This window comes from Leptodactylus fuscus, chromosome 4 (genome assembly GCF_031893055.1).
Source record: "Leptodactylus fuscus isolate aLepFus1 chromosome 4, aLepFus1.hap2, whole genome shotgun sequence".
Lineage (NCBI taxonomy): Eukaryota > Metazoa > Chordata > Amphibia > Anura > Leptodactylidae > Leptodactylus > Leptodactylus fuscus.
The window spans coordinates 144,443,633-144,471,114 of NC_134268.1; the positions used below are offsets into that span (position 1 = coordinate 144,443,633).

Below are 27,482 nucleotides of genomic sequence, written 5' to 3' on the forward strand. Positions count from 1 at the left end.
TCGATCGGATATCAGGGTGTTCGCCATGTTCGAATCGAATCGAACACCACGTGGTAAAGTGCGCCAAAATTCGATTCCCCTCCCACCTTCCCTGGCGCCTTTTTTGCACCAATAACAGCGCAGGGGAGGTGGGACAGGAACTACGACACTGGGGGCATTGAAAAAAATTGGAAAAAGTCATTGGCTGCCGAAATCAGGTGACCTCCATTTTAGACGAATAGTGGATTTCAAATCCGGGTCATATGAGAATGTGAACTTTGTGACTATGAGACAGGGATAGCTGTACAGGCAGGGATAGCTAGGGATAACCTTTATTTAGGGGGGAATGTTATTAAAAATAACTTTTTGGGGCTCTATCGGGTGTGTAATTGTGATTTTTGTGAGATAAACTTTTTCCCATAGGGATGCATTGGCCAGCGCTGATTGGCCGAATTCCGTACTCTGGCCAATCAGTGCTGGCCAATGCATTCTATTAGCTTGATGAAGCAGAGTGTGCACAAGGGTTCAAGCGCACCCTCGGCTCTGATGTAGCAGAGCCGAGGCTGCACAAGGGTTCAAGCGCACCCTCGGCTCTGATGTAGGAGAGCCGAGGGTGCACTTGAACCCTTGTGCACCCTCAGCTCTGCTACATCAGAGCCGAGGGTGCGCTTGAACCCTTGTGCACACTCTGCTTCATCAAGCTAATAGAATGCATTGGCCAGCGCTGATTGGCCAATGTATTCTATTAGCCTGATGAAGTAGAGCTGAATGTGTGTGCTAAGCACACACATTCAGCTCTACTTCATCGGGCTAATAGAATGCATTGGCCAGCGCTGATTGGCCAGAGTACGGAACTCGACCAATCAGCGCTGGCTCTGCTGGAGGAGGCGGAGTCTAAGATCGCTCCACACCAGTCTCCATTCAGGTCCGACCTTAGACTCCGCCTCCTCCGGCAGAGCCAGCGCTGATTGGCCGAATTCCGTACTCTGGCCAATCAGCACTGGCTAATGCATTGTATTGGCTTGATGAAGCAGTGCTGAATGTGTGTGCTTAGCACACACATTCAGCTCTACTTCATCGGGCTAATAGAATGCATTGGCCAGCGCTGATTGGCCGAATTCCGTACTCTAGCCAATCAGCACTGGCTAATGCATTGTATTGGCTTGATGAAGCAGTGCTGAATGTGTGTGCTTAGCACACACATTCAGCTCTACTTCATCGGGCTAATAGAATGCATTGGCCAGCGCTGATTGGCCGAATTCCGTACTCTGGCCAATCAGCACTGGCTAATGCATTGTATTGGCTTGATGAAGCAGTGCTGAATGTGTGTGCTTAGCACACACATTCAGCTCTACTTCATCGGGCTAATAGAATGCATTGGCCAGCGCTGATTGGCCGAATTCCGTACTCTAGCCAATCAGCACTGGCTAATGCATTGTATTGGCTTGATGAAGCAGTGCTGAATGTGTGTGCTTAGCACACACATTCAGCTCTACTTCATCGGGCTAATAGAATGCATTGGCCAGCGCTGATTGGCCGAATTCCGTACTCTGGCCAATCAGCACTGGCTAATGCATTGTATTGGCTTGATGAAGCAGTGCTGAATGTGTGTGCTTAGCACACACATTCAGCTCTACTTCATCGGGCTAATAGAATGCATTGGCCAATCAGCGCTGGCCAATGCATTCTATTAGCGTGAACTGAGTTTGCACAGGGGTTCTAGTGCACCCTCGGCTCTGCTACATCAGATTGCTACATCTGATGTAGCAGTGCCGAGTGTGCATCAGATGTGTAGTTGAGCAAAACTGACTCAGCACTGCTAAGTCTGCATTCGCATAGGAATGCATTGGCCAGCCTTCGGCCAATCAGCGCTGGCTCTGCCGGAGGAGGCGGAGTCTAAGGTCGGACCTGAATGGAGACTGGTGTGGAGCGATCTTAGACTCCGCCTCCTCCAGCAGAGCCAGCGCTGATTGGCCGAATTCCGTACTCTGGCCAATCAGCACTGGCTAATGCATTGTATTGGCTTGATGAAGCAGTGCTGAATGTGTGTGCTTAGCACACACATTCAGCTCTACTTCATCGGGCTAATAGAATGCATTGGCCAATCAGCGCTGGCCAATGCATTCTATTAGCGTGAACTGAGTTTGCACAGGGGTTCTAGTGCACCCTCGGCTCTGCTACATCAGATTGCTACATCTGATGTAGCAGTGCCGAGTGTGCATCAGATGTGTAGTTGAGCAAAACTGACTCAGCACTGCTAAGTCTGCATTCGCATAGGAATGCATTGGCCAGCCTTCGGCCAATCAGCGCTGGCTCTGCCGGAGGAGGCGGAGTCTAAGGTCGGACCTGAATGGAGACTGGTGTGGAGCGATCTTAGACTCCGCCTCCTCCAGCAGAGCCAGCGCTGATTGGTCGAGTTCCGTACTCTGGCCAATCAGCACTGGCCAATGCATTTCTATGGGGAAAAGTTAGCTTGCGAAAATCGCAAACTGACAGGGATTTCCATGAAATAAAGTGACTTTTATGCCCCCAGACATGCTTCCGCTGCTGTCCCAGTGTCATTCCAGGGTGTTGGTATCATTTCCTGGGGTGTCATAGTGGACTTGGTGACCCTCCAGACACGAATTTGGGTTTCCCCCTTAACGAGTTTATGTTCCCCATAGACTATAATGGGGTTCGAAACCCATTCGAACACTCGAACAGTGAGCGGCTGTTCGAATCGAATTTCGAACCTCGAACATTTTAGTGTTCGCTCATCTCTATTAAATACTACTACTACTACTAATAATAATAATAATAATAAAAATAATCTTGGAAAAAACTTGTTAACCTTGGATTTTTTTTTCTAGTTTACAACATGTTTTCACCCATTTGATTTAAAACAGGAGGGGGGGGGGTGTCTCCCATTGAGAACCATTGCCTATTAGCTACAGTAATGTGTTACTGTAAAGGGAATTACTTTAGAGGTCCCAATTAGAGATGAGCGAACAGTGTTCTATCGAACACATGTTCGATCGGATATCAGGCTGTTCGATGTGTTCGATTCGAATCGAACATCACGTGGCAAACTCCAAAAAAATTCGATTCCCCTCCCACCTTCCCTGGCGCTTTTTTTGCACCAATAACAGCGCAGGGGAGGTGGGACAGGAACTACGACACCGGAGGCATCGAAAAAAATCGGAAAAAGTCATTGGCTGCCGAAATCAGGTGACCTCCATTTTAGACGAATAGTGGATTTCAAATCCGGGTCATATGAGAATGTGAACTTTGTGACTAAGAGACAGGGATAGCTGTACAGGCAGGGATAGCTAGGGATAACCTTTATTTAGGTAGGAATGTTATTAAAAATAACTTTTTGGGGCTTTATCGGGTGTGTAATTGTGATTTTTGTGACATAAACTTTTTCCAATAGGAATGCATTGGCCAGCGCTGATTGGCCAGAGTACGGAACTCGACCAATCAGCGCTGGCTCTGCTGGAGGAGGCGGAGTCTAAGATCGCTCCACACCAGTCTCCATTCAGGTCCAACCTTAGACTCCGCCTCCTTCGGCAGAGCCAGCGCTGATTGGCCGAAGGCTGGCCAATGCATTCCTATGCGAATGCAGAGACTTAGCAGTGCTGAGCCAGTTCTGCTCAACTACACATCTGATGCACACTCGGCACTGCTACATCAGATGTAGCAATCTGATGTAGCAGAGCCGAGGGTGCACTAGAACCCCTGTGCAAACTCAGTTCACGCTAATAGAATGCATTGGCCAGCACTGATTGGCCAATGCATTCTATTAGCCCGATGAAGTAGAGCTGAATGTGTGTGCTAAGCACATTCTATTAGCGTGAACTGAGTTTGCACAGGGGTTCTAGTGCACCCTCGGCTCTGCTACATCAGATTGCTACATCTGATGTAGCAGTGCCGAGTGTGCATCAGATGTGTAGTTGAGCAGAACTGGCTCAGCACTGCTAAGTCTCTGCATTCGCATAGGAATGCATTGGCCAGCCTTCGGCCAATCAGCGCTGGCTCTGCCGGAGGAGGCGGAGTCTAAGATTGGACCTGAATGGAGACTGGTGTGGAGCGATCTTAGACTCCGCCTCCTCCAGCAGAGCCAGCGCTGATTGGTCGAGTTCCGTACTCTGTCCAATCAGCACTGGCCAATACATTTCTATGGGGAAAATTTAGCTTGCAAAAATCGCAAACTGACAGGGATTTCCATGAAATAAAGTGACTTTTATGCCCCCAGACATGCTTCCCCTGCTGTCCCAGTGTCATTCCAGGGTGTTGGTATCATTTCCTGGGGTGTCATAGTGGACTTGGTGACCCTCCAGACACGGATTTGGGTTTCCCCCTTAACGAGTATATGTTCCCTATAGACTATAATGGAGTTCGAAACCCATTCGAACACTCGAACAGTGAGCGGCTGTTCGAATCGAATTTCGAACCTCGAACATTTTAGTGTTCGCTCATCTCTAGTCCCAATACCTTCATGCAGGGATGGCACTATGTAAGGCATCATGTGCCCTGGTGAAAAAATGTTACAATTTTTGCATGGTTCTCCAATAATTTATGCCTGTTTCATGGGGGGTGGTGTCTAAGCAGTAGAACACAATGTAATCAGATTATTGCCAGAGAGCCTTTCTAAGAAAAAGAAGTTAACCAGAGCAACAACCTGGTATATAAATTTAAGAGAAGAATTTACTACCAAAGTTTTTGTACCAGGGTTACATATAGATGACCTAGGATAGGCCATTAATATGTGATTGGAGGGAGTCCAACACCCCCGCAGATCAGCTGACGAGTGCTGCAGCCTCTTTACTGATGACCAAGCACAGCACCGTACAAATCTCATGGACTGTGTTTATAGTTACTGCACAGCCCCATTCACTTAAATGGGACTCAGATGCTAATATTCCATGTGACCCACGAATGTGACATCATTTGCACAGGATAGCAGCCACGGTAAATACAGGTTGTTTTGTTATATTACTGCACTTGCCCAATTTTCTATATAATTTTGACAATCCCTTTTTAGAAAAACTGTACATTTGTAGCTGTAGTTTAGATGGTGGTCTAACAATTCTGCTATACTATCTCTGGTATACTTTACGTTATCTAGCAGTGATTTCCATACTCTCTTAGTGTACGGATTTGGGAGCTAAGCTTGGCTTTCTTTCAGACGATATTCGGCCTCTAGCCTTAGGCAGGCCATGGACATAAGATACCTGTCGGACAACATTTATCTTTCCTGATCAGCTGATCACCCCATACTCAAACACACTCAGTTCAGCCAAGGGTACATAAATGCTCTGAATAGGTAGGAGGGATAAAGTCACTACCAGACACCTCTGAGGACAAAAGGTATGTTAAAGTCTAACATGCCCAACTCTTAACTCTCTCCACATTTTCTGTTGGGTTAAGTCAAGAGATCCCCATAGACACTAGATGGTCAACTAGTCCTGAAATCAACAAGTTTGGCCAACATACATCTAACGTGTATAGTCAACATTAAGGGGCTTGAGAATGCCAGACAGTACTTTCCAACATCCGAGACCAGCAATTTTAAAGTCAGCTCTCAGCTAAGGTTATTGGCCTATTTGATGGAGAAAGGTATACCATCCTGATGAAGGGACTCTATAGAGTCTTGAAAGCTCGACATGTCATCAAAAATATTTTTAAGTTAGCCATTAAAAAAGGTATCAACTACTGAGGACTTCTCTTAAAAAAATTTCTTTCATTTCATAGTTTTTTTTTAATGAATTCGAGGAGCTTTACGGCCTCTGACTAACCTTGGCTGTCAGCCATTTATGAAGGAGTTGGAACAAGACTGAGGCTGTAGAAAAATAGAGGAGTTGAAGTTGGAGTCAGTACGGTACTTAGGCCTACTGACTACACGTCAATAGTGTACCATATGCACTTATGTATTATTTATGAATTTCTAGCGACATGAAACAGTATAAACCCAAATACATGAAGGCTTTTTTGGAAGCAATTATATTTTTATTGCTAATATGTGTGAAGTAATACATAAATAAAAATACATAACCGCAAATAAATATTTGTTTTGTAGCAAGTTTCTCACATTAGTGAAATTTGTGGCAGTGTTTTTCAAAGTATATATTTTTACAAGTTATTTAAAATTAATTCATAAAAACAGAACATGCAATTCCTTTATTTCCGTACATGGCGTACGTTTCTGAAAAACTATGTTTGCTATTTCAAGGCATTTTAATTCAAAATGGCAATGGCATGACTTATATATAGGCTGTGGTTAGTAAAATAAGAAAGAAACATGAAACGCAGTGATCTCTACTTAAGTCTTATGTCTCAGATGTTTTACATTGTACTGGTTTAATGGATAATATTTTCCATTAGTTTCCTGTAGTGTTCCTGACCTCACAGAGTACTAAATAATAACCTCATCTGAGGTTGCATTTTCATAAATCTATTTGCAAACCTCTGTCTTCCATCAAAAGTCTAAAACACGGATTCAGTCCTAGAAATGTCTTTTATGCTAATCTGGATATTGACTGTATTAGGCTTTGTTTACCTGGGGCATTTATGTAGCAATTTATCAATACCAGATGTTAAGGACAGATTTCTTTTTTTTTACAATAGTTTGATATCAGACCCTTTTGTGACAGATTTTCCCACATGAAAGGAACATTAAAATGAGGAGCGAATAATACAAGTAAACAGAAGGAAGCCTTGTCCATAGTGGGCTGTAGAAATCCTGCAAAATGAAGTAAGGGTTAATGTCAGGGTCTTGATTTTGCCCATAAGTGAATCAGAAAGGGCTTATTTTTTTCTTTACTAATACAGGGGTCTCTGAAATAACTGAGCAGGCAGGGTTTTCAATCTCATACAAACATGGGGTCCCCTTTGTCAAGATAGATGCAGGACCCAGAGTAGAGACCCATCTATGAGGTATTTCCAGCATAGCTTAGGGCTAGCTCACTCGGGGGGATGTATGGCGTATTTTGGTCCTGATTCTGCTGCGGGAAGCTACGTTACAATAGGGCCAAAATGCCTGCCACGACTGTCACAGCGTCCGACAGTTGCAGCTGCCCGCTCCGGAGTAGGCCCAAATGAATGGTCCTAGTCCGGTGGGTGCTACGACGAGGTGGACACCGGGGCTGAATCAGCCTCGGAATCCACCTGAAGAAAGGGCAGCTCGCTTCTTTTTTCATAAGCTAGCGGTCTCCATAGACCTCCATTGTGAGGGGGTGGATTCTGACTTGGATTCAGTGCCACAATCCGCCCCCTCTTGTCCCATGTGAATGAGCCCTTAGACATGTAACTCACTGCACAAGGTCATCTTGTTGCAAAATATCATTTTTGATAAGTTCCTAAACTATACTTTTATTTTCAGTGCATGGTTTTGTAAGCTTCATGATGTGATAGATCGCAGGTTATACATTTGTTTAGATATTTTTTTTTTAGTCTCAAACCTACGCTGAGAAAGAATTTTTATTCTAGATGCTGTGTTTTTCCTGCCTGCATTAAAAATGTGTTAGTTACCTTTTGTTTTTAGAAATTTCCTGATCACCTTGAAATGTTTTACATGCGTCCATATAGATAATCCAGACACAGTCAAGTTGTTAGATGGATTTTTATTATCTAAATGATGACATCATAAGGAGTGTTATCCTTATATACAGGACAGGGTTGCAGAGCACTTTTCTTAAGACCAGTACCCCTCCTAACCTACTGTTCATATCTGTTTGCGTCTTCATACAACTTGTGTTCACCTGAAAAGAAGCCACATAAAAGCCGCCCTCTAGTGGGGCAATTCAATTTTTAATAAATTTTCCCATTTGTTTTCTCAAGGTTGTAGCCTTCATGGTGACCTTTACAACAGTTCTATGAAATGGCAAGACCCTGAACATCCCTGTAGTATCCGTCAGTGTCAGGTAAGATTTTAACTTTTACGAGATGACTAGTATGAATTTTAAGTTCTGTTTCAGCACACGTAAACTTTTATATTTCATTTCTATTATATATGTGTCGTTATCTATGCTGAATAACACTTGTTTTCTCTTCTACAGATTGATGTTACATTATCATTGTCTATTATACAAAACCTGCTATGTGAACTGTATTGTTTATTGAAAAGTGTCAAAGTGGAAAGCCCTCGCTGCTTTATTGTGCTTTTCCTGTTTCCGCACCTTTATGCAATAAATTCGGCAATGTGTTTGGCCTGAAAATGAGTAGACATTTTTATAGATACTATAGCTGATGGTTTACCACTGTGCTTGCTATTAGTTCAGTAACTAACAACCCAGGAAATGGTCATTTCAAGGCACATCTAGATTTGAATGGCAGATAAAAGTCTCCACTAAACAGAATCTTACAATTGTATCTCTTTTCCAAGCTGTCTGCTGCTAGGGGGCATTCATTATGTAGTATTCTGTATTCAGTATCTGCTCAAATCACCCCCGACTTTCAGGTATATAGATGTGCTAATTTTGTCTCAGTGCAAGCTATTTTTCCATGTCAAAGCAGTAGCCATAAAAGTACACACAAAAGAATACATGCAAAATCAGGTAACTAAAAATCAAGATTTGGACCCCAGGAGCTTTCCACTGCTTATGATGTACCTTGAGCATCTGCTGAACTGTCAAAACTGTTTCAGTGGTTGTCCCAATGCCTAAAAGAAATACATATAAATGTTTTTAGTTCAAGATGTCTACTGTCTTCATTTATTTAGAATGGGAAGGGTTGCATGGAAAGGAGACGTGAGGAACAGCAATCCAATTCAATGCTATTCTCTTTACAGGAAGGAGTTATCACAGAATCTCAAGTGCAATGTCTAGTTCACTGTAAGAACCCAGTAAAGCTGCCAGGATTATGCTGTCCTACGTGTCCAGGTAATTTATATGCTTGATAATAGACAGTGAGATGTTCTATGAAGATGTACTGTAAATGCATAAAATATCACAACAAAATATACAACAGGTTAGGTAATATTCTACTCGCTTTGCTCAGTCAAAAGTAAGATTAAAAACATTCAGATTGTTAGATTTCTTAACTATCTGGAAGCAGCTAGATTACAATATTAACCATTGAAAAGATATGTATTGAAAGAAGGGTTTCCCTACTGTATGTACTGTATTGTGTATGTCACACAACTATGTTCTCTGTGTTCTCTACCTGCTCCAAGGGTGAATCCAGAACTGAAATCTATGTGGCACATTGTGCACCGCTACAAATTTTGATGGATTGTTGATGGCACATCTCACTCTCTCCCCGCTATGTTACCTATATAAGCCACTATCAAACCATTAGTTTTATAAGCCACTATCAAACTATTAACGATATAAGCCACTATCAAAAGAAGGATAGCAGAAGTAGAATGCAGAAATACTGATCCTCACAGTCCGAGACAGACATATCCCTGGGCTCAGGGACAAGTGTACGCAATCATAATAGCCCCTTCTCTCCAAAGATACTTTTTTTTTTTTTTTTTTGTATTGTCGTTTTCTACTCCCCACCTTTCAAAAGCTGTTTTCCTTTCTTGTTTTCCATTCACAGGGCCTTTATGAGATCTTATTATTTGCAGCACTATTTGTAGTTTATAATGGCACCATTTAATATTCTGTGCAATGTAAGGGGAATCTAGTACGAAATTTAGAATGGGCTGTCATTGGGAAAAAACACAATTGTGCCATTTTCCTTTAGTTATTGCTTTTACAGCTTTTCCCATGCAGTTTTTTTTCACATTTTTATACATTTGAAAACAACAAAAAACTTTGAAAGAAACAAATATTTTTTTGTATTGCCTATTTGAAAACCTATAACTTTTTCTATTTGCATGTATTGAGAGATGTTAGCTGTATTTTCTATTGATACTTTCAGCAGGCTACTAGCTTTACTAGCAACCAAATGGCTCCTGCAATCTCACCACAGTAGAAGCATTTGGACCCTGAGATGGAAAATAGTTGCCGTTGGAACCCGTGTCCACAGCAACTCAGGGGTTAAGCTCCTGTGATGAGAGAAGTCACAGGCACTGCCACTGGGTCTCTACTGTGTAAAACAGCTTCTAAGTGGGTGCAATTTTTAATACCTGATATCGGTAAGGAGTTAAAGGCAAATATAATCAATAATACAGCCATTCATTTTTCCAGACACAGTAGTGTTCAGAAACCAGGTCCATGCAGTTTATGACTATTATTATTACTGCCACTATACACCACTGATCACACACAGTCATAGACAGAACACGTAACCAGTTACTCACAGGGGATGTCATCTTTGATTGGAGTCACTCTTTTTTCCTTTTCATCTCCATCCAGCCCATACCTCTACTTACCTCCACAATATCATTTCTGAAGCTTTGCAGAAATGGCTGCCCACTCATATTTGACACTTCACTTCTGAAGACTTGAGGCAAACCTCAAAACATCATCTGTATTATCAGACCTGACCCCTAAATTAATTCAGTCAGATTCCTTGGTTCAGATGCCTAAATTAACTCAAATCCTAAATTCATTCACACCTCTGAGCAGACCCAAAGATAAATCGAAACCCCAAACTAACTTTTTTATAAATTCTTTATTTATAGAACAGAGGCAGATTCACAAAAGGGGAGCCACACAATCCACAAGTCAGAATAACAGGATGGACAGCACTGACATACCAAAGAGCCAGTAGACAGTCAAATAATTAGAATGGGAATGGGAATTTGAAAAAAGGGGTCCAACAACTCTACCAATGTCAGTCTTAGGTTTTCAGATAAAAAAAAAAAAAAAAAATTAGTTAGAGGTGTATTTAGTGGACTGGAGAAGATGGAGAAAAAAGAGAAGAGTACAAGCTAGGGTAAAAGGAGAAAAGAGAAGGGCAGAGAAAGAAATCAGGAACAAGAAAAGAAGGAGAATTAAAAAGGGGACCAGAGAAGAAGGACAGCTGAGGGTGTGAGGGTGAGAAAAGAAAGAAACAAGGGGCAAGGCGAGGTAAAGCAGCAATCTTGCAGAGGGAGGAAAGGTGTCAAGAGCATCTTAAGAGACAGCTCCATTAAAAGGACACTAGATCCTGAAAACCAAGATTAAAGAAAAAAACATGCAAGAAATATTTCATCTAGGGCCGTAACTACCGTGGTAGCCGTGCAGGCAGCTGCCACAGGGCCCGGGATACTAGGGGGCCCGGTGATAGCTGCTGTGGATTTATTATTTTTTTTTAAATAGGCCGTTACCTTCTGGAGTAACTCCAGCACGTAACGGGCCTTATTTACTGCAGTGCCGGGGGCTGCCTGAAGATGGAGAGGAGCTGCCTCCTCCTAAGTCCATCTTTTAACAGTAGTAAAGTCAGCAATTGCTGCCTTTACTACTGCACCAAAGCAGGGGCCGCCTGCTGTCCGGGCCCCTGCTGCTTCCCGGCACTTGCATAGTGACAGCGGGCAGGAGAAACTTCTAACTTCTATCTTCTTCCCGCTGTCCCCAGACCCTGTGCCGGCATCTATACTAGTAGATTGAAGGACCTGAGACATGACGTCATCAAAGGTCCTTTAATCTACTAACATAGACTCAGTGTCTTTTGTGGGCGGAGCTACCCGGATTGTACAGGTCAGTGTACAATGGGGAGAATGGGTTATAGGCTGTGAGGAAGAGGGGTACATGGGTGTGCAGGCTGTGTGTGAGAAAGTCTGCACACTCATTCCTTCCTTTCTCACATACAGTCTGCACACCTATGTACCCCTCCTACTCACATTATGCACCCCCCATTCTGCCCTATGTGAGCAAGAGGAGGGAATGGGTGGTGTAGGCTGTGTGTGAGAAAGGGGTACATGGGCATGCAGGCCATGTGTGAGCAAAGAGGGTGACCTGGGGGTGCAGGCTGTGTGTGAGAAAGAAGGGGGAATGGAGGTGCAGGCTGTGGGTGAGCAAGAGGGTTACATGGGCATGCAGGCCGTGTGTGAGCAAAGAGGGTGACCTGGGGGCACAGGCTGTGTGTAAGAAAGAACTCTGTGGGTGAGCACACACAGCTTGGACCCCCATTTCCCCTCTTGCTTATACACACCCTGCACCCCACGTCACTCACAAACAGACTGCTTTTCTGTAGTCATACATACTAAATAATAATCAAAATATAGCATATTAGCTGCAAGCTCCACAGACATGACCACATACATTCAATATTTGTTTGCTGACAGCCATTCCTCTTGGCACCCCATATACTGTACATGCAGGCTTGGCTTATAAGTTTATCTTCTGTGAGAGCAAAGGATTGGACATGAAGAAATTGAGCATGCATAATAATGTATTCCCAGCATTTGCGGAAGGAACATTTAATACACATGGTGCCATGCTGGTTTCAGCGAATGTTAGTTACTCTTTCAAATATTATCAAAAATGTAACTTTAGACATCCATAAAGCAAAAAAAAAAAATCATAATAGTACTAAGCACTGGTGAAATTTTGTCTGGCTGTCACATTGCAACTTTTTGGGATCCCTCGAGAGTAATAAAAGAAAGGGCATCTCCCATAACTACTTGCATCATATTGACATCTAAGGGTTGAATCTGCCAGAATCTGTGTTCCCTCCAATTCCAGCAAAGATTAGTTCTGTGCTTTCTACATTACGGCATTGTACTATTACGGTGTTGAGTATTAACTACATGTTCAGCCCGATTTAATAATGCGTCAAAAAAGTGGGAAGGGGTTAATAGAATTCCTACTGAATAAACAGAGTATTGGATAGACACTAATAGCTTGTACATTGGACCAGAAGCTAAATTAATGTAAAATATTGTCTTGGGTTTGTTCCTGCATCCTTACAATGACATGAGACCACCCAGACACTTACCATTCAGAGCCATATAATTTGCATGCACAGATAACAAGTAGTTTTGTCCCCAAGTTCATTTAATTGTATGATGTTCCTAAGGAAGTAGAGATAACATGTAACAATGATCAAAAGATGTCTTGTGTACTATTGAGCCTTTCACTTTTCTAACCACTTCCTCTGTCTGTTTCAGGTTGTGTATATGAAGGCCGACACTATAAAGAAGGAGATGAATTTCAGCCAGAAGGGAACAAATGCCTTAAGTGCTCCTGCATCGTAAGTTGTGGTCATGAAAAAAATGATATTGTTAATTTATAGCAGAGGGAATGGTCATTGCAGCACAATAACTGCACAAGAGACTGAGTATGAAGTATAGCCATATACCTGTATAACCTCAATATCACTGATGCTCTTAGAAAATAGCCCTAAAATGTAAGTGTTCACACAAAGCAGCTTCCCTTCCCTGCTTTACATGAGTCAAAATCCTGGAGATATAAACAATGACTCAAATAACTAAGAGGCATTGATCATATACAGTAGTTATGCCATATCACATAAAGGGGCCTAGTCTGGAATCCTCTCTATAAACCATAATGGAGAGCTACTCTGTGAAAGCAACTCATGTAGAGGCAGATTCAAGAAGTTTGCCAGGGGTGTCAGGAACCAAATAAAAGAAAAGTTGGTGTTCCCTTTAATGGAACCTGTAACAATGATATTTTGGCACCATGTTATACAGCAAGAAATGCTTAGAAGATGACTATATAGCTGTGTATGAAAACATTCAGTTTAACTTCTAATTCTTTCTTCTTGGCTTACAAGTCTAGTCATCTCTGTATTCAAGAGACCGCCCAGTGGTCTTATAGTTCTAAAGAGTGCAGGAATTGAAATATACCACCTAAAATTAATATCTCCGCATAATACTATACATCAATCTTTTCAGCATATCCTGCTCTACTACATCCTGTCTATAGATTGGGAATATTTTCAACTATCTATCTATCTATCTATCTATCTATCTATCTATCTATCTATCTATCTATCTATCTATCTATCTATCTATGCGGATTCACACCAGCGCCCAGTCCCCGGTTTCAGGTTTCTGTCTTCTGCCCCAGAAACTGGACAGGAAACGGAAACCGGCAGACAGTTTTCAAACCCAATCATTTGAATGGATTTGCAAACTGTCTGCCCGTGAGCACCTGTGAGCGTCTTCTGCAAAACCTTTTTTTTTTTAACCGGACACAAAGTCGGACATGCAGGACTTTGTGTCCAGTTAAAAAAAACCTGGTTTTGCCACGCAGAGCAGAAGACGCTCACGGGCAGACACTGAATGCCGGGTTTCCGTCTCCTGTCAGCTGAACCCAGAAACCCACAAAGCGGAGACCTGGCGCTAGTGTGAACCTGTCCTAATAAGTAATATAAACCTGTCCCATATAGTTCCTAAAATTGTTAGCTCCTTAGAAAATATTGTGTGAGGCCTAATGTGTTGTGTATATCCTATGAGAAGGGAGGTTTTCCTTTAACCCTCAGAATGGTATATCGCCACTATTACTGCCAGTAGACACATAAGAACTCCAGAAGAATTTAGAACAGTTCTGCAGAACATATATCTTTTCTTGAAACTGGAAGATGTTCGTGATTGCGTCTCCGAGGCATATATTAACTTATTTCATTGGTCATGACAAGAAGCATCACAGATGTCTATTTACCATAAACTTGACTTTAGACATGTGAAATTATTCACGTTTCTAAAGACATAAAAATAGCAGCTTAACAGATGAGTGGGTTTCTAGGAAAAACCTCTCATCTCATAAAAGACATACCGTGTACACATGAAAAGAGAAAATCTTCAGCTTTGCTGTATCCCAATAATTTACATGGGCCGTTGACAGTATGTCCAGGGTTTCCATAGGAAAATACTGTATGCAGATTTTTTTTATTACATAAACTTCATGAATCTTTTATTAAGATTTGTACTTTTTAGAGTGCAAACATTTCCATGTTCCGTACTATTCTTGTATTCGTTGCTATGGCTGCAGAATATTTCCTCCACATTTATTGTCTTTATGCACACACATTATCCACAGTCCAAATTTATCCATATAGATTTATACATAATATAGTTGATCTAACTATTCCTATGGGCCCATTTACCTATAAGCCTGGGTTCAAATCAGTGTCTCTGCACCGTAATTTTTGAGATCTGTGAAAAGTTTATAAAAACTGATTAGAACGGGTTGCTTAAAAAACAAACCATCTACCGGTGTGCGTTTGGAGCATTTCCGCCATGTATCTTCTCTTTTGGACGGAGACAAAACTCAGACTTGCAGCACTTTTGCTCTATCCAAAAAATAAACATACACAATTGACAGCAACATATTTGTTTCTTTTAATATTGAAATCTATAGAAGTTGGACACATCTGGATTACCAATGGGCCCTCTTACTTAGAAAGCCCATGTGCCACTGCAGAAACTGCAGCATTGTATGTTCACCCCTACAGTATGTCTGGCTTAGTGGGCTGTACAGTGAATGTGGTAGAACCCACAAGTATCTTTAAGTAAGGGCTTCTAATAGACAACCAGGTTTATGAAAGACAGTCATGTAACAAATTCTCTACCACAAACCATGCCATTGACCATTATCAGCATCCAGGCATGATCTACTAACATTTTGAGGGATGTTTTTAGGGGTTATTTACAAAAAAAAGTGCTGGAACTGGTCTTTGCATAGTCAGTAGACAGTTTCTAGTGGACTCCATTGTTTCTATTCACTACTTCCCGGTGTGGAGTGTGCCTGTATTTTCGGCCTGAGCCTGAAAACAAAAACTCCACTAGAAACACTTTGCAGGGCAAACCCATGACACTAACTGAGTCTTCCTTTAGCCGGCCACAGTAAAGTCACTGCAATTAATACTGTGTTCTGTACATACTTACCCATACATACTCCCGGCTCCTGGTCTGCTTCAATTATAGGAAATGCATAGAAAAAGGAATCCAGCTCCTACTCCAATTCCATAAAATATAACTTTTATTGCATCAACTTAAAAAATCCATAGAGGATGCAAATCACGGTTCATGTCACAGTGAGTCCATGACAATAAGGAAAAGAGCTGACGCGTTTCGAGGTAGAGAAAAGGACCTCTTAGTCGTAGCCTAATTCCCTTTGTTTTGACATCCATATATATAATGGGTCTGACTGCATGCACCTGATGCATTGACCAATTACAGCCATATGTGAATGCAATCAGACCCACAACAAAAATCGACAACAAAAAACACATACTAACAACACAATGGCATATAAAACCAATTAAAAACATACAAATTGAATGGACATGTATATATACCATATAATTATAAATACCTTAAATCCTTAAATAAGCATTAGTAACTATTTATATTAACCACTGCACTATAAAGTTCAGGATTTATGTATGTGCAAAAACTAATGTTCTGGGAGATAATATATACCATCAAACTTCTATAAGTACCCTTTTACGGTTAAACCGAATGTCTGAATAAATATAAACATAAATAAAAATGATCAAAAAACATTGCACTCTCTCGTCCGAGATATATACCAACAAGAGTGTGCAAATACTCAAAAAATGCAAAATTCCCTACTGATATCAGGGCGACAATCCAAATGATCGTAACAAACTCTACTGAACATGGCTGAAATATAAGAGGTACACCCACTGGTGAAGTAAACTTACTTCACAAAGATGTTTCGCCTACCTGGGATACGTTGTCCCCCAAAATTGAACTGCCAAAGGCATAGATTTACCCACTGGGCCACACTGCGGCGACAGACCACTTGCGGGAGTAACAGTTACCATGACTACCGCACGCATGCGCTCCAACAATATCACATGAGACAACCCCACCAATAGAAAACATGAACGTATTCAAACTACAACCGGAGGGAATGAATCAAAACATACAGCAACCAAGACCTATCCCCAATAATTGGTATCCGGTAAGTATATATATAAGTTAAAGCTGAATGTTGATATATGTTATGGATAAATTAATGCAATCCGATTAGACCCATTGTGGAAATTTCAAGTAAGTGGGCTGTTCAATCTCCTTCCCCGTTCCCTTTTGCAGCTGCTTCAATTATACCTATACGCACCAGCATTTCCATAGGTATAATTGAAATATTGCAATGTCCAATAAAGTGACGTTTCAGAAAAATTCATGCAGCGGAAAATGCTGTAAAACTGTGTTTTTGGAAATTGAAGCATGTTAATTATACCAATGGCAACATTGGCGGTTTCCCTGTGGATATAATAGTAGCAGAAGATCTTCAGAGGGAAAAAAAGTGAAAAAAAACTGTGACTTTGTTTCAGTCGCAGTTTTTCCCTACCGCTTTTATGCTGCCGCCCGCTATGTAGGGCCTTAGCCTGAAGCATAAAAGCGACATTATACCCTCATATCAGGAAAATCGAGGGCATTTACTAAGAATAACACACAGCCCAGTAGTATACTACCATATAAAAGCAATAAATGGAATATTCCAGGTTTCCTATGCAAAAATAAAGTTAATAGATCAGCTGCAGTTTGGAAAGTTTTGATGGCTTCACTTTCCTGTCTCAAGTGTCAAAATTGCAGAGAACAGAACCTTTATAAGAACTGCATTTGGCCTTTAGATAAAAAGTACAGAATTGCATTGCTAAATCTTTTCTATTAGTTATAGTAACATCTTCAGAACCCTGTGATAGTGTGCTGACAGTGTGTACTAGTTTTCTCATATTGCACAAAAAACTGTAGAAAATCTCAACCATCTAAATACATTGTGAGTATACAATCTTCAGTATAATGGACTTTTTGGCACCATGCCCATGATTCCAAGCAAGCAAAGCCAAGGGATTGTAAAGGTAATGGTAGTCTCTTAGACACTGATATGCTAGAGCATAGACAAATATTTGCAAAGAGAGATCAGTCCAGCACTTGGTTAAAAATCTCGCACATCCCTTCGAAGATGTCAAGGATAAAATAGAACATCAGTCGTACCTTTTAACGCATGTTATGCTTTACTATTTTATATGAGACAGGCAATGCAAATAGTTTGTGTGTAATTTATTACTTAGGTATAGACATGACCATAAAAACAGCAGGAATTAAACATCAGATATTTTTCCAGTCGGTCTGCTTTATGTCAAGGTGTTATCTGTCAGTTGTGGTTTAACGCTAACTATGAGCAGTCTACTACCACTCTGGCTCACCATACATGATCATGACCATACATTATTTTTCATTAACTGGTTATTATCTCAATTAAAGGGTAAATATCAAAAACTCAAATCTCAAAACATCTTTGCCAGCAGTATTTTTAACTCTCCAAAAAACATCTGTTCTCTGTGATCATTGAAAAAGACATTGAAATCATCCTATGGCTAATGATGTCATATAGAAGTAGGGACAAAGTAGACAATGCAGCTTCACAACACGACTTCCATGTAGACGAGAACATAACTTGGACTAGGTTCATACAGATCTTGGGTTTGCATTTCTTTGGACTATTTGAAGTGTTCTATTGAATGCATGCCGCTGATGTACAATGCATGTTCCACATGCAATTGCATGACCCGGTGCTTGCTCCCAGTTAAGAAAGTTCATCTCTGCTTGTTTCCACACTCCAGGGAAAGTCACAGACAACACCAAGATGCTGGTGCCCAGGGTTTGAAGAATCTTATGTCTAGTTTGGTTGTGGGGGGATCTGTATAAACAAGGGTTCTGTTTTGGGATCATTTGTTGAAAGGAGGAGTTTAGTTTGGGGTTTATAGAAATATAGAATTTTAATTTTTTGTAACTGGGTCTGGAAAAAGGAGAGGGCTAGTTTAGGGTCTGCTTTAAAGAGGACCTTTCACCATATCTGGGCACATGCAGTGTTATATACTGCCGGAAAGCTGACAGTGCGCTGAGTTCAGCACACTGTCGGCTTTCCCGATCTGTGCCCGGTGTGAAGAGCTTACGGTCCGGTACCGTAGCTCTTCTATGGTCAGAAGGGCCATTAGCCAGAGACGTCCTTCTTCACAGCACAGCCAATCGCGCTGTGCTGTGGAGCGGGAAGGAACGCCCTCTCCCTCTGCTCACACAGCTCGTCCATAGACGAGCATTATCAGGAGGGGAGGGGGGCGTTCCTCCCCGCTCCACAGCACAGCGCAATTGGCGCCGCGAGGCAGAAGGACGTGTCTGGCTAATGGTCAGAAACGCCCTTCTGACCATAGAAGAGCTATGGTACCGGACCGTAAGCTCTTCACACCGGGCACAGATCGGGAAAGCCGACAGTGCGCTGAACTCAGCGCACTGTCAGCTTTCCGGCAATATATAACACTGCATGTGCCCAGATATGGTGAAAGGTCCTCTTTAAGGGTGATCTGGTTTTGAATCTCTACAAAAAGGGGTCTTGTCTAGGGACTTTAGAGAGGGGTCTGCTTTGGGGCATTTATTAAGGAGGATCTGGTCTGAGGTATGTACAAAGGCTGATCTAGTCTAGGGTCTGTATTAAAAATTGTCTAGGGTGCTTATTAACAGGGCATAGTCTTCTGTCTCAAGATATTAACCCTGTAGTAAGGAGGATCTGGTTGGCAGTGTTTACAGTGAGAGCTGTACCTCAAATTGAAAGAGGCTCAGGTGGAGGCAGTTTAAGATAACATTTAGGAGTAGTGTATTGCAAAGCTGAGATATTTTTTATTTTATTTTTTAATGTAAATTGTGAGCCCCATATAGGGCTCACATTGTACGTTTTTCCCATCAGTATGACTTTGGGAGGAAATCCATGCAAACACAGGGAGAACATACAAACTCCTTGCAGATGTCATCTCTGGCAGGATTTGAACCCAGGACTCCGGCACTGCAAACTGCAGTGCTAACCACTGAGCCACCATGTTTCTCTACAATGCTGTGAGAGTTAAAGATATGCGCCTACAATTCATTTCTGCTCCTTTACATGGGAATTAAAGGCCAATTTTTATAATAATGGAATGTTGTTCCTTTAATGAGAAATATATAATTGTAGACAAGGTGCCATGATTAATATATAACACAATTTCCTGCTGACAGACTCCCTTTAAGAGAATAGTTGAGGAGCACACAGCTCCAGATTTGGGTATAGTCTTTTATAAATCCACAAGTAATACACTATGATGTGTCAAATGTCACCTCTGTCTCACTCCAGCTCTCACCTCACCTCTCCTACACCCGTGTATATATATATATATATATATATATATATATATATATATATATATATATATATATATAAAATCTGTTTCCTTTTAAAAATGTCATTTTATGCATTTCCATAATCTCTTGGAAGTATCGTAAGAACGAGATTATCAAACACTTCATAGGTTCCAGTGTGAGTTTTTTTTCTTTTTAATCTGCTTTATCATTAAACTGAAAATATATTATTTTTACCTGATTTTTCCCCTTTTTTTTTTTTTTTTTTGCTGAGACTGTATTTTCCACTTTCTTTGTTCTTTAGAATTACCTCGATTACATAGTTAGAAGCGTCTGTTCTTCAAGAATTCCTTGTACACATGAAACCTTTTTGTTGATACAGTGTCAAAAGGCTGTCAGCAGACCCAGTAGTATTTGGTTGTCAAGGACCACACATGCATTCTTCTCCACAAGATCATTGCACATTGCTGGGGTGTTGATTTTAAACTTCAAAGGACGTAGAATATTCCCATTTTTTACTTCACTGACACAGATCATTATGCCTAAAGCAACAATAATTGGCAAAAACGCTGCATAATACGTCCAACATCACTGCTGCCATATATGTTTGTATGCAGATATGTTATCTTGTTATGGTGTTATGTCCTACAGAGTGTCAGTGCCCTGCACCACATTCATTGCCAAGGTTTACAGCCCTGAATTGGATGAGGCACAAGCTAGAAAAAATGCCAGGTTAGCACGGTGGATGAGATTATTAGTAAATGAGTCTGATGTGGAGTCCACTTTTTTTCAGACCCAGTCACATGTCAAAAAGGTAGTGTATGGTCTTCAGAAGTACACAAACTATACCTGAACTGCCTAGTTTTCATAAAGGGCCTGTCATCAGGTCTGAAAAGCCCAATGACCTACATCATCTGGTAGGTGCTGTCACCCTGAGCACTTTGTGTTTTGTTTGTCCAAACTCATTCATCCATTCCAAAAATATAAACCCTATTAGTATTGATGCAAATTAGGCTAGGCTCACACTAGAAAACGCTATATGTTCCGGGTTTCTGCACCTGACACTACTTAGAAAATGCAAGGACAGAATAGTCCTGCAAGCAGGATTTTCCCGCCACCATTTTTCAAGCATTAACCTAGCGGACCCCATTATAGTCTATGGGGTCTGTGGGTTTCCATGGGTAACCACTTTTTAAGAGGGTTAGCTTTCCATTTATTGGGCCCCCAAGAGGACCTGTAGAACAGAACCTAGTGTGAACCTAGTGTCAGGGTTTGCTAACACTGTGGTTTCTCTCAGGGCTGTGTGTCTGTATGCTACACGTCATGCAGTATTACCGTTCACTTGGCTAGTACACCCTAATTTGCATAAACATTAATGGGGCCTATATCTGTGGAATGGCTGAACAGATTTGGATTTTTAAAACCCAGCAATGCCCAACAGCGCACTATCGGCTTTCCTGTTCTGTGCCCCTGGTGAAGAGCTCTCGGTGCCGGTACCGTAGCTCTTCACTGTTAGAAGGGTGTTTCTGACGGTCAGGAACGCCCTTCCTCACAGTAGCGTCTATAGCACTGTACTGTGAGAGCGGTGAAAAACGCCTCCTTCCCTCTCCTTATAGTGCTCGTACCCTAGACAAGTACTGGGGGGGGGGGCTTTCCTCACCGCTCAGTGTCAACGCTGGGTGGTATGCAACGCCCCCTCTCACAGTACAGCACTATAGATGCTTTCTTGAGGAAGGGCGTTCCTCACAGACTGTCAGAAACACCCTTCTGACAGTGAAGAGCTACAGTATCGGCACTGATAGCTCTTCATCGGGGGCACAGAACGTGAAAGCCGATTTCAGAATTCAGCACACTGTCTGCTTTCTAGCAGTGTATTACACTGCATGTGCCCCAGGAGGTGAAAGGTCCTCTTTAACAGCGCTATCAAAACACTGAACAAACCCTGAATAAACCTTGTCATAAAAACAACCAATCAGTTTCTGATTCTCATTATCGGGCAAAAGCCCCACTTAAAGAGTCGCAGCTAAAAAAAAAAAAAAAATGCTGCAGAATAAAATGCGGCAAAGACGTGCTGCTTTTTTTTCCACAGTAGAGATGAGCGAACACTAAAATGTCCGAGGTTCGAAATCCGATTCGAACAGCCACACACTGTATTTCGAATACCGTAGTATTTGATCGAACACCTACTCGATCGAACACTACTCGCTCATCTCTATTTCACAGCATTTTTCACTAGGTTTCTACTGCTCTGTGCTTTTTTTCCTACCCTCGTAAATTTTGCGCTCTGCGTTTTTATAAAATGCACGTGGTTTTTTTTCCCACAATGTGTGGCTGAAATTAACTAATATCTCATTCACTTTTCTGGTACTATAAAATGTAGCATTTTTTTTTACTGCGTCTCTGCAACATTAGGCCTAAGCCTTGAATGGTTATTCAGAAAATGAATGTGACAACATCAATGTTAAAGGCAACAGTTCCATTTTACCTGTGCATCTCCCCTATACCCACCATGACGAATAAAACCAACATCCCGGGGTACATGCATAGGACTAACTGCGCAAAATGGATAGACATGGCAAGATGGATGGAAAGGAAATCTTGTGTTAACACTTGTATATAATCTGGGCCTTTTTAGTGTTATATCATGTGGAATATACAAAAGTCAACACAAATGTACGCAAGAAAATACAGAAATGTTCAAATTCATATAAAGTATAAGCACTGGCCTAGTGAGAGATGGGAAATAACAGGTATAGATTCCTTCCATTTTTTGTGGAAACATTTAGTTACTTTCGGCCTGTTTCTAGTCTAGTCTGGTGTGAGTCTAGCCTGGTGCCAGCCTAGTGTGTAAATGATGAATTGCTAAAGAACAAGGACCTACATAAAAGTCACTCTCTCGCCTCGAATCTTAAGTGTCTCTGTGTAAAAAGAGCTTGTGAATAGAATTAGAGACATTTGCATTGAACATGCTCGGCCCATTGTTTCTGCTTATGTAACAATCCATTGTATCTTACAACAAATAATGGCACCTGCAATTAAAAGTTCCCAGGCATCAAAATTGTAACACAAATGTTGGTTTGTCTCCTGTTGTTCTAGGGCCCTCCTTGGGGCCAGATAGTGACAAGCACCCCAGAGAGCAGTCTGTAAGGTCTTTCTCTCAGACTATGTTATTATAGAAGATTTACATTCTTATAACCATAAATATTTCCTTTTGAAGTAGCGTGCGCCAAGGAAAGCCATGACGAGAAAATGATGTCTTGACAATAGTAACCATGGAAAAGGGCAAGTTAAAAGGCAGTATTTAAACTCATAACTAAGCTCCTTGAGTTACGAAAAAAAAAAGATTTTGTACTTCATTGTTTTGTGGACCATAGGCCATGGGAACTTTGGCATGCAAAGCATTTAGGGAGGTGCATGGCATCATGCAGAGAGTGAATGGTTCAATCTATTAAAGGTCTGAGACTTGAAGGCCTACATGAAGGCACCCGACCAGTGTTTACTGACCTTTTCTGGTGCAATAAAACTGTGGATGTAGACATTGCTGTGAAAGCTAAAATCTTCTACTATACTAAATGCCATGCCTGATAGGTTTGAAAAATATCTCATTGAATGTTGGCTTCAGTGGTTGATTCTGGCAACTCAAAGGACAGCGGATAGAAGGTTTTAGTCTTTAAAATTTAATGTAACAAACCAGAAACGTCATAAAAATGAAGATTATTCGGGAAATCCGATGTCAGACCAATGTACACCCATCCCATTAGAATTTTTTGCGCGCTAATGTTATGCTATGTTTGGAATAATTTTACATGGTGACATACACTCACCGGCCACTTTATTAGGTACACCTTTCCAACTGCTCATTAACACTTAATTTCTAATCAGCCAATCACATGGCGGCAACTCAGTGCATTTAGGCATGTAGACATGGTCAAGACAATCTCCTGCAGTTCAAACCGAGCATCAGTATGGGGAAGAAAGGTGATTTTGCCTTTGAACGTGGCATGGTTGTTGGTGCCAGAAGGGCTGGTCTGAGTATTTCAGAAATTGCTGATCTACTGGGATTTTCACGCACAACCATCTCTAGGGTTTACAGAGAATGGTCCGAAAAAGAAAAAACATCCAGTGAGCGGCAGTTCTGTGGGCGGAAATGCGTTGTTGATGCTAGAGGTCAGAGGAGAATGTCCAGACTGGTTCGAGCTGATAGAAAGGCAACAGTGACTCAAATAGCCACCCGTAACAACCAAGGTAGCCAGAAGAGCATCTCTGAACGCACAGTACGTCGAACTTTGAGGCAGATGGGCTACAGCAGCAGAAGACCACACCAGGTGCCACTCCTTTCAGCTAAGAACAGAAAACCGAGGCTACAATTTGCACAAGCTCATCGAAATTAGACAATTGAAGATTGGAAAAACATTGCCTGGTCTGATGAGTCTCGATTTCTGCTGCGACATTCGGATGGTAGGGTCAGAACTTGGCGTCAACAACATGAAAGCATGGATCCATCCTGCCTTGTATCAATGGTTCAGGCTGGTGGTGGTGGTGTCATGGTGTGGGGAATATTTTCTTGCCACTCTTTGGGTCCCTTGGTACCAATTGAGCATCGTTGCAACGCCAAAGCCTACCTGAGTATTGTTGCTGACCATGTCCATCCCTTTATGACCACAATGTACCCAACATCTGATGGCTACTTTCAGCATTATAATGCGCCATGTCATAAAGCTGGAATCATCTCAGACTGGTTTCTTGAACATAACAATGAGTTCACTGTACTCCAATGGCCTCCACAGTCACCAGATCTCAATCCAATAGAGCATCTTTGGGATGTGGTGGAACAGGAGATTCGCATCATGGATGTGCAGCCGACAAATCTGCGGCAACTGTGTGATGCCATCATGTCAATATGGACCAAAATCTCTGAGGAATGCTTCCAGCACCTTGTTGAATCTATGCCACGAAGAATTGAGGCAGTTCTGAAGGCAAAAGGGGGTCCAACCCGTTACTAGCATGGTGTACCTAATAAAGTGGCCGGTGAGTGTAATACCGTGATGGTGAACCTATGGCGCGGGTTCCAGAATTGGCACTTAGAGTCCTCTCTTTGGGCACCCATCTGTGGAAAAGATTATACTGTGTGGGGGCCACTGTGGAGCTAATTGTACTGTGTGGGCCAATGTGGAGCAGATTGTACTGTGTGGGGATCACAGTGGAGCAGAAAGCTCTATAAAGCCCCATTCACATGACTGTATTTTACAGGTCTGTAAATGGCTGCAATTATGCATCCGCATATTATTAAGGTTAAATTCCCATGTTGGCACTTTGTGATAAATTAGTGGGTTTTGGGTTGCAGTTTGGGCACTCGGTCGTTTCAATATTAAATGCATTATTTAAGGGATTGTTTGCATAATTATCATATAATCTATACATCTATAATATTTATTAATATTATTATTTTTATTTTTTTGTGTTACCATGATTGCATAATTGTAATAGGATGTTACAAGATTTTATATTGATGGCCTATATGTGATCGTTGAGGGTTCAACCACCAGAACCGCACAAACAGCAGAATAAAGGGACCTTGGTACTTGTTGAAGTACATGGTTTCTTCACAAAATATTCTTCTGCACAACTGTCATCAGATACCAGTGAAGATCATGGTTAGGGCTGAGCAGTACCAGACACAACCACAAAGTGATGGCACCACTATGGCCTTATATAACGTAGATTGAATGTGGAGTTCTGCCCCACTCCAGGAGAACTGCATCTATATGCCTCAGTATGTGCAGCACTGTTTTGCAGCACTGATTCTGACACAAGTTTACGTGTCAGAATCAACTCCGTGTTACATCGTGTGAATTCCCTCTTATGCTGTTATGAAATTCTTAATAAGTCTATGATACACTAGTAAGCGAGCTTCTTCTCATTTATGAATGGCCGTGCGGGTCATCTTACTATCTCTGTCCTCTGCAGATAATGTGCTATACAATCTCGACATAACATATCAGTTAAGAAAAAATAGATATAAAAATACAAATACATATAAACAGTCAAGTACGTGGAAGGTGTTTCCAGTTTTTAACTCACTTTATGGGGTACTTGGAAATTAACTTACTGACCTTCTTATTTCCTTCCTTTCCATTTTTCTTCTGTCTGTTTCCTGTCTGCTGCTAACCAAAATGCCTCTTAATGTATTACCAATTGGGAAAGAAAAACATGATAACTGGGTTGAAGAAAGGCCCTATAGTTTCGTCAGTCTAACACTCAAAACAGAACAATTAATAAAGGGTCATTCATTACTCCGCATTCACCTAAGTATGTCTCCTGCTTGTAGGATTGTTTAAAGAATGGGTCTATTTGTGCAGAAAGCTGTGCTCAATAAGAAACATGTAATATGCTGTATTATACAACGTACGGAATATTATACTAGTTAGTGTTCTAATATTATTATTGTGGGGGGACACAATTGAGAGAAATACATTGCCTTTTTTATTGAAAGCAGATAGTGAATTATTGCACTTTATTGTACCCTCTTTATATTCTAATTGTAGCATTTTTCTTCTATTTTCTGTACATGAGTATGGAGCCTGCAGTGTCGCCTGAGCTTCTCCTCTGCTGTCTTAACAGTGTTTAGTGATATGCTTTATAATATAGTTATGGCCTTAGGTAGCAAGTCTGGAGGTCTATGGGAAAGTTTTCTACATGTGCTCTGTGCAGGGAATAGATAACTTGTGACACCATTCAAGGTCGGTAGCGAATATAATGATTGATCACTCTGGGTGTTATCTATAAAGTCTGAATTTACATTGAGATCTTCTCTGTCTTGTTTGTGATGTAAATGAAGTCACTGCTGAAATGAAAATCCCATACAAAATTAGCAAGCATAAGGATGATATTAGGCTTAGTGGACAGAATGAAAATTGCAGGGTATTGTACTTTAAAAAAAATATAAATGTAGATAATACAAAAAAAATTGAAAATTAAAAATAAAATCATCAAACATTCTTGAAAATGTGTTTCTCATATACATTTGGTTAAATAGGCCATTTTGGTCACACGTTCCCACAATCACACTGCAAGCTGCATTATAGAAAGTCATGTTCATTACATTCTGGTCTTACATTCTATAAAGCTACACACATAAATTATTTCATACACCGAACACATAATACTCTTATAGACAACTATAACTGTATAAATGATGTTATTCCAATATCCGTGTAAATCATTGGGTCAATTAGAATAATAGAGAATTACAGGGAATATCCAAGAACATGTGGCAGCTTTCTACAAGAAACAGCGCCACTCATGTCCAGAGGTTGTGTCTGGTATTGCAGCTCAGTTCACTCGAAGTAAATAGGTTTGAGCTCTTGTAGCACATACAACCAATAGGCAGGTGTATGTGTGACTATGTTTTTCTAATCCTGGAATCCATTTAATCCCATTTAAGATCATTAATATTTAGCATCTTGAATACAATTCTTTATTGTAAAAGCTAAATTTATAGAAATCTGATTTGAGACGTCCATCATTTTCTCCACACTTCATGTTC

The 27,482-nt window shown here is 41.2% G+C and overlaps 1 protein-coding gene across 1 annotated transcript in view; it reads left to right on the plus strand.

Moving 5' to 3' along the window:
• BMPER (BMP binding endothelial regulator) overlaps positions 1-27,482 on the plus strand; it is a 174,595-nt gene that overhangs the window by 42,657 nt on the left and 104,456 nt on the right. Inside the window, exons 4-6 of the mRNA XM_075271124.1 lie at positions 7,798-7,880; positions 8,747-8,837; positions 12,941-13,023. Of these exons, the coding sequence (XP_075127225.1) occupies positions 7,798-7,880; positions 8,747-8,837; positions 12,941-13,023 (257 nt within the window). The remainder of the gene's footprint in view (positions 1-7,797; positions 7,881-8,746; positions 8,838-12,940; positions 13,024-27,482) is intronic.